This window comes from Triplophysa rosa, unplaced genomic scaffold (assembly GCF_024868665.1).
Source record: "Triplophysa rosa unplaced genomic scaffold, Trosa_1v2 scaffold468, whole genome shotgun sequence".
Lineage (NCBI taxonomy): Eukaryota > Metazoa > Chordata > Actinopteri > Cypriniformes > Nemacheilidae > Triplophysa > Triplophysa rosa.
In genome coordinates, this window is record NW_026634472.1 from 25,408 (window position 1) to 41,725 (window position 16,318).

Below are 16,318 nucleotides of genomic sequence, written 5' to 3' on the forward strand. Positions count from 1 at the left end.
CCGAGATCCTACACAGTAAAAACAGAGGATGGACAAATCCTTAGAAGGAATAGAAGGAGTCTGTTAAAAACACAAGAAACAATGCCAGAGGAACATTCTGAAAACGAAACAGAGAGTGAAACATTGCCTACGACACAAGCAACATCACCAGTCATAGACAATAGAAAGAAACATGAAGAAATACACTTACCTGAACAGAGAAGATCTCAACGCACAATAAAGCCTCCTGATAGACTTAATTTGTGAATGAAACTTGTAGATTAAAGTGAACAAAGACACTTAAAGTGTTTTCAAAGTTTATGGTAAAAAGAAAAAAAAATGTAACATACAAATTAATGGTGTTGTTGGACTTTAAAGGCAGTCCTGCATGTTCAAAAATTTGTACTGAGACGTTCTTCAAAATCGATTAGAGTTTTATTATCAGATGTAAAAAGGAGTAACAAAGCTTTGGGTTGCCAGTAAATCACCACGCTCTCCACCACAAGCCAACAACCAAAATATTCAAATACACCCATATTTATAAAGTATGTGACGTCGCTCTATCTTCTGACTCCTCCTCTGCTTTTTGCTCCCTTTCCACCAATCATCATACGCCACGTTTATCTGCGTAGTTCCTGAAAAATAAAACCTTCTCAAAACATACATCCTGTGGTCGGTCTCTAGTATTGAGGAATGTTCTCCAGGGGCACCCTCCCCCAAGGAGTGGTCTCCTAAAAACAGTTTATTGTGGCCGGACAACACACCAACATTCTTAACATTCTTTTAGTAAAAAGAAAACACTTAATCATCTAATGTTTTTAATTATATAGCGTTGTTTCTTAATCCTATGATTCATTAAAACACATCACAACTCATGATTATACTTAGAACATATACAGTGGATTGATTCATAACATTTATTTTTCTTTGTGACTCTTTATATGTGTGTGTGTTTATCTAGATCATTTACGACTCCAACCCCCAACTTTCTCTGTTTTCTTTGTTTGCCCAGGAACTTTCCACTGAGTGAAATAGAAAGCACATGACAAAAACACACAGCTTAATGAAACAAATGAAAGAAAACACTTATTGATTATATTGATATTTAAATCATACTTTTATCTAAAAAATATTCCCACAGTGGATAAGAATGTTGTTTGTTAAACTGTATAATATAGTCAATATAATGTTTACAATATTGACATGTTATTTTGTTGTTATCTAAGTGTTCAGTAATTGAAAGAAAAGGGGATGTCATGATATATAAATGTATGTAAGTTACAACTACTAACCACTAGAGGTAGCTAGAGGTTGGCGGACCTCAGGTGGTTGTTGTTCGAGTAAGAGAGCTGGCAGTAAAACATGTGAGCTGTAATAAAGACATCTGCTACAAACAGTTTCTTCATTATAAATAGAAACATTACAATGACTCTGCTACAAGACCAAGAATAGACATGACGAAGCAGAGTCATGACATGTTTAATATAAACAAATGTGTACATATAACCATTTATGTAATTTAAAAAATATTATTAATCGTTGAGAAATTGCTCAAGCAGCGTCGTCTAAAGCATTTAAGGTGGCACAGCACTACATATAATTTTATTGCAACTCAAATATTGTTGTATTTATGTCTTCACAGTAATTAAAAAAGAATATTAATACAGTTTTGTAAAAAATAGCTGGTGACATTATCACCCGAAAGAGTCTACTGGCTCCACTAGCTCCACTTACTTTTTCTGTTCCACTTTAAAGCATCCGCACACTCGGACTCCAACCACTACCGTCACTTGCACATAGCCTGGTTTTTATTGAAATTATTAGTTATTGCGATGATAGTATTTGCAATGCTTTTGACAGAAAATTGACAGAATAAAGAAAATGTAACAACTTCACAAGCAGATGGAAGGATGATGCCACACAGGGAACTGAAGGAGACTGGTGATAGTTTATTGCAGGGAACAGGTGAACAGAAGACAGGTAAGTAAATCCAAAAACAACAGGTAGCATCCACAGGTAAGTAATTCCACAAACAACAGGTAACATCCATGGGTAAGTAAATCCAAAAACAACTGGTAAGTACAAAGTCGGAGCTAGAACAAACATAGTACAACTAGACCTGACACTGAACAGAACAAAACACAAGGAATATATAGAGGGCTGATGAATGCCGTGGGCTGCGCGAAGACCTCTGGAAGACTGTACAGGACTGGCTCAAAGATCTCTGGAAGGCCGGACGGGTCCGGCTGGAAGGACACTGAAAGGCCGGACGGGACCGGCTCGAAGACCTCTGGAATGCCGGATGGGACCTGCTCGAAGACCTCTAGAAGCCCGGACGGGACCGGCTCAAAGACCTCTGGAAGGCCGGACAGGACTGATTCGAGGCCCTTTGAGGATGTGCTACGGCGTTCACGCCATTTCCCATGGCGGTGAGGCTTTGTGGAGGAGTGCTGGGCAGTGGAGGACTGAGGCGTGCACCCCATGTGAGCTGAAACCGACCCCCCATTTGCTACTGGGACTGGATAACTACTATGCCCGCCCCATCACTCCCCCCGACGCAGAGTTCACACCCCATAGCCTGGAGGATTAGGTTGAGAAAATTCTGTTTGTTGAAGTGATAACTACGGTTGTTATACTTCTGTCAGCTGGCTTTCTCAACATGTTGAATATTTAAGTTTCGCGATCGGGGCGGCTCCGATGTTCTTCCTATCAGGTTCATTCACTCTTAACACACATCACACCACAGGGAAATCTGATAAGATAATCTTTAGAGCCATTTAAGATCATCAGGACTTTACCTAGGACCGTCGGAAGGGGAGAAAACGGCCCGATTATCTTTTGGTGTGGCCCCAGCATTAGACAAAAAAAAAACCTTACAGTGAACATTAGAAAATAACCAAAGTCAGTCAAATTTTGTTTAAAGTAATGTAAAAAAAATTACAAGCAGTTTAATTATTTATGGGTATAAATAAAGTAATACGTTATTAAAAAACATATTTTAATAACAGATCTATTTTCTTTGTTTTGTATTACAGTAAGTTAAAATGTTAGCAGACTTAATGCATCTATTACTTACGACTTCAGTTACATCTGCCATATGGTTAGGGGATGGTCTTAAAAAGCATTTCATATAGAAAGATCACATTTTCTTGGAAGATGTTCACATGGAGTCTACAGCGCCTATAATGTTTGCGATGATTGGTGGGATGATGGACGAGTGTTTGGCTACAGCTCATGTGGAGCTTGACTTACAGTTACTGTACCATCCCTCCCTAATCACCTCAAACACTCGTACCAATGTCTTTCATCTAAAGTTTTGAAAACAAGTTTGGTTAAACTGGTCCAATATTTTAATGAATGGATATCTCAATAGACATCGGTGGAAAAACATGATCTCATCTGCTGTTTCCCATGTCCACATTTTTGTCTGTTGTATAAATTGTCTAGCCATGCTTGTGGGCAAGAAATTGCCTGATTGAAACATCAGAACCCCATGACTATGCGGTGCGTTGAGAAACTAGATACTTTCCCAGTCGACATACACAGATTACTCACACATGAGAGAAAATGTCAATCTCTTGCACATGTTTAGCAGAATGAGAAATAGATTTTTAATTTATTGTATAATGCTATGTAAGATGACATTTTGTGAAGTGTAAACTATGTTTTATTTTTTTCTAGTTTACCAATAAGCACTCTGAATAATGTAAACACTTTTATCACCTGGTTGTCCAATGAATTTAAGCAGGGTTGAGCCTGGTCAGTGCTCAGATGGGAGACCTCCATGGAAAACTTTGCTGCTGGAAGAGGTGTCGGTGAGACTAGCATGTCAAGCTCAAACTTTATAAATTTTAATTGGTTCTTGTTTAAAGGCACAAAGTTAGGGTCACTGACAAGTCTTTGTGGTGAGGCTATATGTTTTCATGTGGTTAGTCTACTTTATTGAACAAGAATTGAAATGCATTGTTTCATTGAAAACATCTCGGTTACGTTTGTAACCTCGGTTCCCTGATGGAGGGAACGAGACGTTGTGTCGAACCGACAGATGGGGTTCGTCCCTGAGAACCAATCGCTTCCGACTACTTAGAAAAGTCTGATGAAAATTGGCGAATGAAATTTGCATGACGGACTCCGCCCCCGGAAATCCGGATATAAAAGGGAGACGGCGTGCTTCATTCATTCACCTTTGTTCTGAGGAGCCTGAGACCTCTCACGACTGCTGCAGGGGACAGCACGTGTTGTGGCAAGGAGGACACAACGTCTCGTTCCCTCCATCAGGGAACCGAGTTTACAAACGTAACCGAGACGTTCCCTTTCTGTCGGTCTCTCGACGTTGTGTTGAACCGACAGATGGGGTTCCAATGGAAAACGCCATAACACTGTGCCCTGTCACAATCTCAAAGAAGCAACGGTGACTGGCCTGGGCGTGTCAGCCGTGAGCGCTACCGCAAAATTGTAACCTACCAGTGGGTAGGTAGGGGGTCCCAGAGCTTTCTTGAAAGGTGGGAAGACCCCTACCTTCGGCCTCACAGGCGGCGGCCTTGTTTCTCTAACAGCGAGAAGCCGCCCGGAACCGTAAGACCACTGGGTAAGCGCTACTTCCTCAAGTGGGGGATGCGCTACAGAGACCACTTCCTATCGCAGGGAGGAGTCTAGTGGAGATACCAACATGGTCTCACCGATGGGGGAGAACTCATGGGAAGTGCGGCTGAAGAGTAAACCGCGAGGTGGAGGTCCACCTGGGGAGGTCATGGGTTACCAAGGTGGGAACCAGCATGAGGATACATCAGACGGAACCGCCCTACTGGGTGGTTGCAACGTCTGGTAGCACTAGGTCCGGTTAGAGCTATGTTGCGAATAACTCCGGAGATACCCGGCCTAAGGGGCAGGGCTGCTCTGCCCAGCCCGCCCGCAGGAGGTGCTTGCTAGTGATGGATGGAGTGCCTGTTCTTCACCCAGTGGGGGAAGAAGGGAGGCTAGTTAGTACGCTCAACTCAACTCAACTTTATTTATATAGCGCTTTTACAATTTTCATTGTTACAAAGCAGCTGCACATGAGACACATTGACTACAAGCAAAAAAATCAAAGTTGTACCTGCAAAAACAAGAAAAGGTTGAAAACACAGAAGACAGACATACCCACACACAAAACACTCCACACACACGCACTACGCACAGACAACCAGACAAGAGAACACGAGCACAACAATGGATGCACGCACACACACACAACACACAGCACACACACACACGTACGTCAAGACAAGTACGGCACACACATGGCACACACACACACGCTCAGTGAGAGCACACATTTAGGATAAAGGAGAGAGAAGCACAGGTCAAATATAACAGATAATAAATTCCTATATGCAATATTAATTAAGTAAAACTTTAAGATTCTAAAGCAGCCCCCCCGGTCAGGCAGATAGTGCAAAAACAGTATGCAAACGGTGGCGAGGAACCCAAAACTCTAATCGAGAAAAAAAACCTCAGGAGAACCCAGGCCCAACCAGGGGATTCCAGTTCCCCTCTGGCAAAAGCTGCTGCCTCTGCACAAGCTCCAGAGAACTTGCACAACAAGGCTAAATAAAATAAATAAACTTAATAATAAAATAAATTATAGTTTAAGGTTATCATTAATAATCTAATAGCATTTGAAATTTTGTGGTGAAAACATGTCAAGAGACCGCGTCCTTCTTTATCCAGCTCTATCATCTCAGCTCTTGTCAGGTCCCCACTTCCCATTCTCCGCTCTACCATCAGGTCAGGCCATGAATAGGAGTCCTATTAAAGTTAGAGCATGTTTTTCTTGTACTAGGGAAACTTGTACTAGGTAAACTATTATAGGACTGAGGCTAATTTGCGCTCTATAGCTTTGGACAAGTCTTCAGTATTTTCTGTTATTACAACAGAGGATGTCAGTTCATCAGCTGAGACATCTTCATCACATTCAATGTCATCTTCTGCAGAAAAAAATAGGGACTGGTCTTTCACTGACAACAATGCCAGGCTTTAAGTCCTCTTCGGAGAACGATTTGTGTTTTCTTGCCTTGTGCGTTCTAAATGATCCAGAAATATTGGTTTTGTATGAGCACCCACTAAAAACACAAGGAACAGTTTCATTATTTTTCAGGTGCTGCCCAATGTGATGGAAGTAATCTTTAAACAATGATGTGTGTTTGTATTCACAAAGCATGCATTTATAAGTTGTCAATGCATCTTTTTGAGGGGGATGTTGAGGATGCCTCCTTGACACATGGCTCTTCAGAGAACTCCAAGTTTTAAATGAACAAGGACAGTCTGAATAAACACAAGGATAAGGACGATGACGTCCAAAATGCCTATGATCAAGCTTAAAATGCTTGAGAAGCTCAGAACGCTTGGCTTTGGTGACTCCACAGTCTTTGCATTTCCACATTGAGTTACTTGCCAAAGAGAAGGGTGGGGTAGAGCATAGAAGAAAATATACATTACAAAACTGACTTTACAAAGCAATAATTAAAAGGTGCAAATTACTTACATTTTTCATGTGCCTGGATTATTCAAAACCCACATAGCAATTTTGTGTTGGCCCAGCTCCGGTCCACACAAATACTTTTCCCTCGGCCCACATACAACAAAGAATGGCGGCCCTAGGGTGGGCCAGAATCTGTATTACAATGGAGGGCCACATATGGGCTAATAAGCCGTTAATAAGTTAATGCCAGTGCCAGTTAATAAGCCGTAACTGGCATTGAACTGGGCCAGAACAGGTTTTAGCATGGATACCATATCTCTGCCATAAGTAAACCGTATTAATACCAGCTTTTAACCAGAACTCCCGGAACTGAGCCATAGAGTCCAATCATGCCCAAATTGTGCGAACAAATCATTCACAAGAAAACTGAATTCATAAATTGGAATTTTTATTTTTCAACAAGTCAATAACGTGTCTACACATGACAGACAGTTTTAACATGAATCTAACATTGCCATTTTAAACTTAATGTTATCTTTAGATAAATAAAAGTTGGAATCAAAATTAATTAATTAAACAAAAACAATTGACAGCTACAGTTGTGTGTGTCTTTGAAAACCTTTCTAGTTGTGTACTGTAAACTGCCAGCTATACACAAATTTACGTTTTAGTTTAAAAAAGGCAGTACAGTAAAAACTTAAATTATAAGGTAACTTTACCCTTATTAAATAAATATTCTTGATACAAATTACTTTTGTAAAAATATACAAATATAAACAACAAAATTAATAACATGAACAATTCAACACTTTAATATCTGTGTCTGCTGAGAAAGTTTAAGATTGTCCTCAACAAGTGAAGAACAGCTCTGCAGCCTCTCTCTTCTACTCAGCTTCGCTCTCTACAAATCTGAAAACATCAGCAGCTCCCTGTGATTAAAAATAGAAGAAAACAGATGCAAATCAGTATTGATCAGTTTATATAAAACTGACACATTTCACACTTTCATTTTATTAAACTATGTAGGGTTTAGACAATTAAATTAAATGCCAAGAAAGCCAAAGTTCAGCGGAAATGAATGGAAAGACCAATTCAGACGGTTAGACAATTTGAGCAGAATAGAATACTGCAGTTCCCTTTCTGTCGGTCTCTCGACATTGTGTCGAACCGACAGATGGGGTTCGTCCCTGAGAACTAATCGCTTCCGACTACTTAGAAAAGGCCAATGAAAATTGGCAAATGAAATTTGCATGCCGGATTCCGCCCCGGACATCCGAGTATAAAAGGGAGACGGCGTGCATCATTGATTCACCTTTTGTTCTTTGGAGCCTTCGCTGATGAAGATCAACTCTTGCTACTTAGCAACAAAATCTACATTGCCGGTTCTACGACGTGGTGCAGCCGACTGTCCATTCCTGCAGCGACTTCCCCTGGGCGTCTCGGCGGTTCCAGAGGTGTTCAAGCGTTCTAAAAGAGCTAATTTCTCCAGCGCGGCATGTCCCGCTGTTCTCGTGGGTGCAGTGTCCTCATCGAGGAAGGGGACAAGCACGATGTTTGTGTCAGGTGTTTGGGGGTCCAACATGCTGAGGCAGCCTTCGTGGACTCATCTTGCCCGCACTGCCGGCAGATGGTCATAGAGACGTTGCGGTCATGGGTGGCTGTCTTCTCCCAAGAACCAGCCACCACCTCGCATGCTTCCCGGGCTGTGACGAGGATGGCTAAGTCCATTCCGTTCGCCAAGGCGAGCGGCGAGGGTGATACGGGGGTTTCTGCGAGCGCTAATCCGTCAGCCAAGTGCTCGCGGACTCCTCGCACCCCGTCTCACTCGCCTCATCGTTCCCTAGCTGGCGGTGCCACACCGTCAGCGTCCTCCTTCACGCATTCAGACACGATGCGTGATGATGTCCATCTCAGCATCGGAGAGCGAATTGCTGGCATCCGATCCCGACGACTCTCTGCAGCTCCTCCCCAAGGGGGGATGAGCTCAGGAGGAAGCGGATGTCGAGATGTCGGCCATGCTTTCCCGGGCCGCCATGTGCATTGGGTTAGAGTGCACTCCGGTGCCTCTCCCACAGCGCTCACGGTTGGACACGTGGTTCCTGGTCTCTGAGCGCAACTCCAAGCCGCGCCCAACCCCGGTTCCATTCTTCCCGGAAGTGTATGAGGAACTGACGAAGACGTGGAACGCCCCTTTCTCGGCGCGTACACGTCAGACCGGTTCCGTCGCTCTCTCTTCCCTCGATGGTGGGGCGGCTAGGGGTTACGTCGACGTGCCCTAGGTGGAACGTGCAGTCGCTGTGCACCTGTGCCCGCAGGCGGCGTCCACCTGGAGAGGTCGACCGAAACTCCCGTCCAAGGCATGTAGGACCTCGGCATCGCTGGTGTCGAAGGCCTACACTGCCGCGGTTCAAGCTGCCTCCTCTCTCCACGCCATGGCCATCCTGCAGGTCCATCAGGCCAAGGCGTTGAAAGAGATCCACGAGGGTAAGACCGACCCGGGGGTTAATGCAGGAACTCCGCACCACCACCGACCTCGCTCTAAGGGCGACCAAGGTGACCGCGCGAGCACTGGGTCGGGCGATGTCCACCATGGTGGTCCAGGAGAGGCATCTCTGGCTCAACCTTGCGCAGATGAGCGACGCCGAGAAAGTCCACCCCACGGGGGCCTAGCGCCCACTTTTTCACAAAAAGAGTTTCTATCTCCCTGGGTGTTCTTCACAGCCGCTCTCACCCTCTGTCAGACGGTGTTCGGCCACTCGACGTTGCGTCTTGGCGAGGCGCAACATCGAATGTATTTTGCAGCCCTCAGCACTCTCAAATCGACGGTGCGGGGACCTGCATTGCCAGGCAGGCAAACCAGCAGAGCCAGTCTTCTTCCCGGGGGCTCCCCGGCGAGAGACCCGCACTGCCAGCCATCGAACCACCCCCCGGGGGGTTGATGAAGAAGATCGTTCCCTTAGTCCCCCTGTCACGGTCCCTGGGAGCTTGGCTCGAGCTTCCAACACCGTCACGGTGGCTGAGAAGGACGATCCGTCTCGGCTACGCGATCCAGTTCGCCAGAAACCCGCCCAAGTTTCGGGGCATCCTCGCCACCTCGGTCAGAGGCCGGGATGCTCCCGTACTACGGGGCGAGGTCGCCACCCTTCTGGCGAAGAGAGTCCGTCCCCTTAGCCGAGATGTCCAAGGGGTTTTACAGCCCTTACTTCATCGTCCCCAAAAAAGGCGGGGGGGTGCGCCCCATCCTAGATCTGCGTACCCTGAACAGACACCTGCACAAGCTGCCGTTCAGGATGCTCACGCAGAAGCGCATCCTGGCATCTGTCAGATGTCAGGATTGGTTCATGGCAATCGGCCTGAAGGACGCTTACTTTCATGTCTCGATTCTCCCTCGTCATCGCCCGTTCCTACATTCCTACAAGAGAGACTCGAGACTAACCTCTCCCCCTCCACACTGAAAGTGTATGTAGCCGCCATTGCTGCTCATCACAACTCAGTTGCTGGAAAGTCTCTAGGACAGCACGACCTGGTCATTAGATTCCTAAGGGGTGCGAGGAGGCGTAACCCGCCTCGTCCGCACTCCATACCCTCTTGGGACCTGGATGTAGCCCTGTCAGGTCTCACCATACCCCCCTTCGAGCCCCTAGGGGATGCCTCTCTTCCTCATCTTACGATGAAGACGGTTCTCCTTTTGGCGCTCGCCTCCATCAAGAGGGTAGGGGATCTACAGGCTTTCTCCGTGTCCCCTGACTGCCTAGAATTCGGACCCAGGGATTCTCACGTTATCCTGAGAACTTGGCCCGGCTACGTGCCCAAGGTTCCCACCGCTTCTTTTTGGGACCAGGTGGTGAACTTACAGGCGCTCCCCACTGGGGAGGAAGACCCAACCCCGTCCGTGTTGTGTCCAGTACACGCGCTGCGCCTCTACTTAGACCGCACACAGAGCTTCAGGAGCTCGGATCAGCTCTTTGTCTGTTTCGGAGGTCAGCAACAGGGGAGAGCTGTCTCCAAGCAGAGGTTGGCCCACTGGATTGTGGACGTTGTCAAGGCAGCTTTACCAATCCCTAAATCACCCGTGCCCCCTAGGAGTGAGGGCCCACTCCACCCGGGGTGTTGCCTCCTCTTGGGCTTTGGCACGGGGGGCCTCTCTCGCAGACATTTGCAGAGCTGCGGGATGGGCTACACCCAACACCTTTGCAAGGTTATACAACCTCCGCGTAGAGCCGGTGTCGGCCCACGTCCTGCATGGCCACATGTTGGACCGGCAACTGGTAGGGTTTACGCCTGTTCGGTTCTTTTCCCCCTCTCTCGAGTGGGTCAGTATACCGTTTCAGCCTCCATTCTTTCCCCACTGGGCGAAGAACAGGCACTCCATCCATCACTAAGCAAGCACCCTCTGGGGCGGGCTGGGCAGAGCAGCCCTGCCCCTTAGGCCGGGTATCTCCGGAGTTATTCGCAACATAGCTCTAACCGGACCTAGTGCTACCAGACGTTGCAANTAACGAATATAAAAATGAAATGTCAAATACTTCACATACAGAGTGAAACCGTAATAATGCATTGAACATTTTAAAGAAATAGTTCACAAAAAATTCTTTCTCCTTTGGCAAAGAAGCGAAAACGTGATGACATCTTAGTTCTGTGTCAGCCACCGTGCTTTGAAAGGGAGGAGTGGAGTGAGCCATTGGTTGCAATTTGCAACCTCACCGCTAGATGCCGCTAAATTTCATACACTGGGCCTTTAACACAGTTTTGGCATAAAAATGAGAAAATAACCATCAATGCTTGTGACCTAAGTATTTATCCTTCTAACAAAAACCAATTGAAAATCAAACTTAGATTTGTAAGTGTAAACATTGTTATTTATTTGTCATGAGTGATTAGAGTGTGTTTTATATGCATTTTAGGTCTTAAGGTTGCGCTGAGGATGCAGAGACGGATCACTGCTAAAAGGGAGCAGATTGATTTCCTGCAGGTCCAGATTCAGCAGCTGGAGGAGAGTGTAGAAAAGCTCAAGCTGGTAAAGTGTTTTGCTAATAAACTAAAATGGATTTAGCATCAAAACACATAGCTATTGGACGGTAGGCAGAGCCGCCTTGTGTCTGTGTGCATGCATGTGCAATGCCGGGGCCTCACCACAAGATAATCAGGCCGATTTCTCCCCTTCCGACAATCCTAGGTCTTGATCCTAGGATGATCTTAAACGGCTCTAAAGATTATCTCATCAGATTTTCTTGTGGTGTGGTGTGTGTTAAGAGGGAATGAACGGAAGATCCTGATTCCTCATCGGAAGAACATCGGAGCCGCCCCGATCGCGAATCGTAAATATTCAACACGATCAGAAATCCTGATGTGTGGGGGAAACCCTGAGGACAAACGCACAAGAACTCCGTTGATTGTCACGTGGAACAAAACAATACCCAATCAGAAAGCCAGCTGACAGAAGCATAACAACCGTTGTCATGACTTCAACCAAACCCTTTTCTTTTATCTGTCAATTTTCTTTCAAAAGCATTAAAAACACTATTATCACAATTGCGAATAATTTCAATAAAAAAAACTGGCTATGTGCAAGTGACGGTAGTGGTAGGAGTCCGAGTGTGCGGATGTATTAAGGTAGAACAGAAAAAATAGGTCCAGTGGAGCTAGTGGAGCCAGTAGACTCTTTCAGGTGATACTGTCAGCAGCTATTTTATAGAAATAGTATTTATAGAAAACAGTATTAATATTCTTTTTGAATTACTGTGAAGACATAAATACAACAATATTTGAGTTGCAATAAAATTACATTGCTTAAATGCTTTAGACAACGCTGCTTGAGAAATTTCTCCCATGATAAATAATATTTTTAAAATCACATAAACACATGTATAATAAAATAGCTGCGTCTGAATTCACTCATGCACTATTCATTATATAGCGAATGGTAAATAGTCCACTATATGGGGAAGAAGTGAATGAAAAATGAGTGAACAATTTCAGACACTGACGTAATATAACCTGTGTCTGACAATACTGTCGCGGACATTCCTTATAACGCTTATATTACACCTGTGTGGCTTTATGGATTGTTTTGTGAAATGGTAAAGTTCATTATTACATTATTTGTCACATTTATTGTAGGCTATTTGTTTTTAATAAAGAGAACAAAACAAATGTTTGCCACGTTTATTTACTATTACGTTTAATAAAATTACTTAAAGGGATCATATGGTGCCAATACGTGTTTTTCTGTGTCTTTGGTGGGTTATAAGTTGCCCATGCATGTATTAGATACGTAACATTGCAAAAATTAAAGTATCGGATGTACACTCAAAATCAGAATGCATTGTGGGTAAAAAAGGGTAACACTTTATTTTACAGTGCCCTTGTTACGCATGTTACATGTATTTACTATAGTATTTACTATAAATTATGCATAATTACATGTAACTAACCCTGACCCAAACCCTAATCCTAACCCTATAGTAAGTACATGTAGTTGCTTTTTATTACTCAGTACTTAAATGTATAATTACACTGTAACACGGGCACTGTAAAATAAAGTGTAACCTAAAAAAGTAGTGGACAAATGTAGGGAATGAATTGTTTACTCACTATATAGGAGATAGGGGGCGAATTCAGAAACAGCTATAGCCTACAGTGAAATAATAATAAACTTATTCTGAAATCTCGCGAGAATTTGCGAGATTTCCTGTGTTCACAGTCAGGACTCTGTTTGAAAATCTGTTCGTGTGTGGTGTGCTGTCTTCGTCCCATCACGGCGCACCACACATTATAGGAGCAAAACGATTAAATCTAGGATTTTTTCTCCTCATGTTTGTGGTCTCTCAGTTTAAAACTCTTATAAGATTTTAAAAAATCTTGTGGTGTGGCCCCAGCTTAAGTGTGTGTTCTCTGTATCACAGGACAAGCACCAGCAGGCATTAGAGGTTCAGAGGCAGACACAAGAGTTGATGTCAGAGAGTGAGATCAGAAGAACACTGGAGGCTGAAGTGAAGGCATCTTATTCACAAGAACGAGAGCTGAAAAGCAGGGCAGAGAGACTGGAGGCAGCGTTATACAAGGTGTCTTACCAGAGTCACTTTTTGCCTCTTTAAGATGTGAATCATGCAAAAACCATAACATTGTGTTTTGTTCTATCTTGTACAGATGTCAGACAGTTTTGCTGAATGCCAAGATTTTATTCAAGAGCAAGAACAGGAGATCATGAGGTTGAAACTGCAGCACGCTTTAGATTTAAAGGTAATGATTGGAGTTTTTAAAATGTTTATTGAATTATAGTAGTCATTTGAACTTTTTTACGCTTTTGCTGGTATGTAACTGCATGTTTTGATAAGGAGCTGCAAAGCCAGAACCGTCGTAATGTCTCCAGATCTCCAGCCGGTCTCCATCAGTGCCATGTTAATGGCCTAATGGAAGCAAGAATACCGTCCCGTTTCCACCCACACACTGAATTGACAGGATGTGCTGGAATGGATTTTCCTCTGGAATCTCTCCAGCTCAGAGTCCATGACCCCATTGTGGAGCCGAAGAGTTTTGCAAGACAGCAGGGTGGTGGGGCTGATGAAGAACACGGACCACACGCTGACAATGGCTTGGGGAAATCAGAGGAAGAACGCAAATCTAACCCGTGAGAGCTTCGTTTAAAAATTTCAAAAGTTTGGCAGTTTCATGCATGGACACATGTTGGCACGTCAAGCTCCTTTGCTTCAGTAAAGTTGTTTTGTAACACTGAAGTGCTTGGCTGCAGTGATTAATGCTCCCTTGCCTCCGTCAGCGCTCCGAGTCGCATTTAATGCATGTGCTGCTTGTTTTGCATGTGTGCTGATACAGTGAGCCGAGCTCCCTCAGAAGCGCTAAACCTGATCAGCAGAATCCCAGCAGCAGTTTATCAGAACACTGTGAGTTTTGCTGCTACACAGATCAATGTTGGGAAACAAACCTGAACTTGTATAGATTTGATGTTATGGTTTCATTGTTTAGTGGCTTGTAAGTAAATGTTTAATGACTTTTTCTATACAGTTAACGCATTCGATTTTGGAGTGGACGTGTTCTGTGGACGCAGGTCTCCTGTGCATGCTCTCCTCACCTCTGATCCTACCTGATGAAGGAATAGGCTGGACAAAGAGCTCCCCAAGCAAATGGTTTTGTTTTTTATTACAGAACAATGTTGATCTTAATCTTGTTGACATTTTGTTGTTCATTAAAACAACACATTTCATGCTGGTTCTTTTTACATAAAAAGGCTCAAGAAAGCCCTTGAAATTCCCACCCCGATGCTGAATGTTTGTTTTCAATGAAGATTTTATGAATGAATTAAAAAATGGAAAAAGCGAACCATGCTAAATGTTGCACTAGTTGGGACTATAAAAGCTGTTGGTGGACTAACAAAGAGAATACAGGTGGCTTCTATTATTGTTGTTTATTTATTAATGGGGAACGTCTTTTAAACTTTAAAATAGTCAACTGTGGCTTTACACCCAGCATGATACATTCATGCGAGTATTTATTTCGATTATTTAAGGTGTTTACTGGCAGGCTCTGCTTTTAGATGTTAATATGGAACCAGTAGAGTTTGAATCTCTCATCTTGTCTTTCAGTTCCTCTTCAGAAAACAGAACACTGAGAAACTGCAGGAGAACACACACAAAATAATGATACAAACAATCCTGTACATCATAACAGATCATAACGTCTAAAAAAAGATATACAGCCGGGAAAAAATTATGAGACTTCTAAAACAATTTTTTGTTTTTCTAAATTTACTTTTGCAAATGATTGTTTTTGTTTTATTCTGTGAACTGCTAACACTATTTCTCCCAAATTTGAAATAAAAATAGTGTTTCTATTTGCATTTATTAGCAGAAAATGAAGACTGGAGAAACAGGTCAAAATAACATAAAAGATGCTCTGTATTTTTTCAAACCTCAAATAGAAAACAAGTTCAGATCGACTTTTAAGCAATACAACAGTAATATTTCTACATGTCTTTAAGAAAAGTAAAAAATTTATATATTTTATGATATCCTGGATGTTTATGTCAGATTACATGTCTTGTCATGCTGTCAGTCTTTCACATTGCTGTTGGATGACTTTGTCACTCCTGAGGTTTGATTTTGTTGAAATTCACACTGGACTGAAATGACCACAATACATCTAGAAATATTGATTAAATAAACATTTGGTCTCTTAATTTTTTCTGCGGCTGTATTTAAATATACATCTATTTTACTATACATATTTATGAAGGGTTACCCTCGGCATTTCCAATCTCTTGTTGATAATGTACTGTCGGAATGCCTGAATGGCATACCTTTCCTTTAGCTCCTTGTCCTTGAAACAAAACAAGAATGGAACTTTAGCAGCTAAATGGAGATGGGAATATAATACAACTTCTGTCACATTATTTGCTCGTTTTATAACCAGTATCCAAGGCTGTTGCCGGGTGATGTTATGCTTCACGATCATTAGTCCCATGGATGGCCATATGTATTTAGATCAGTGTTGGGCAAGTTACTTTGAAAAAGTAATTAATTATTAGTTACTAATTACATATTCAATAGTGTAATTAGATTACTGTACAAATTACTCTCTCCAAAAAGTATTGAATTACTTATTACTAATTACTTTCTATATCCTATATCAACCTTGATTAGTTAAGTGATTCAAGGATAGATATGAAACGGCTCTTAATTCATTCAAATAAATAATATAAAACTACATAAAGTAGTATTATTAACTGACCAAAGTATTACAAATGTGAGAATTATACATTAAAGCACGGATTTCAAAGTTAGACTTTGAATTTTGATGTCAATTCCACTATTGCACACACATATATTACACAAAGTATTTAGTTTAATTACATCAGAAGTAACT

General features: G+C 43.0%; 1 protein-coding gene across 2 annotated transcripts; it reads left to right on the top strand.

The window, feature by feature from the left end:
- The first annotated feature begins 11,348 nt into the window (after positions 1-11,348).
- LOC130550892 (coiled-coil domain-containing protein 158-like) lies at positions 11,349-15,696 on the top strand. Of its 2 annotated transcripts, XM_057328411.1 has the most exons (6): positions 11,349-11,456; positions 13,345-13,503; positions 13,589-13,681; positions 13,777-14,069; positions 14,273-14,340; positions 14,462-15,696. In XM_057328411.1, exons 1-6 carry the CDS (start codon positions 11,364-11,366, stop codon positions 14,542-14,544), a joined length of 789 nt encoding a protein of 262 aa, XP_057184394.1. In that variant the 5' UTR covers positions 11,349-11,363; the 3' UTR covers positions 14,545-15,696. The 2 variants fall into 2 exon arrangements, with proteins under 2 accessions (XP_057184394.1, XP_057184395.1); XM_057328412.1 differs by lacking the exon at positions 14,273-14,340.
- The last annotated feature ends 622 nt before the right edge of the window (positions 15,697-16,318 follow it).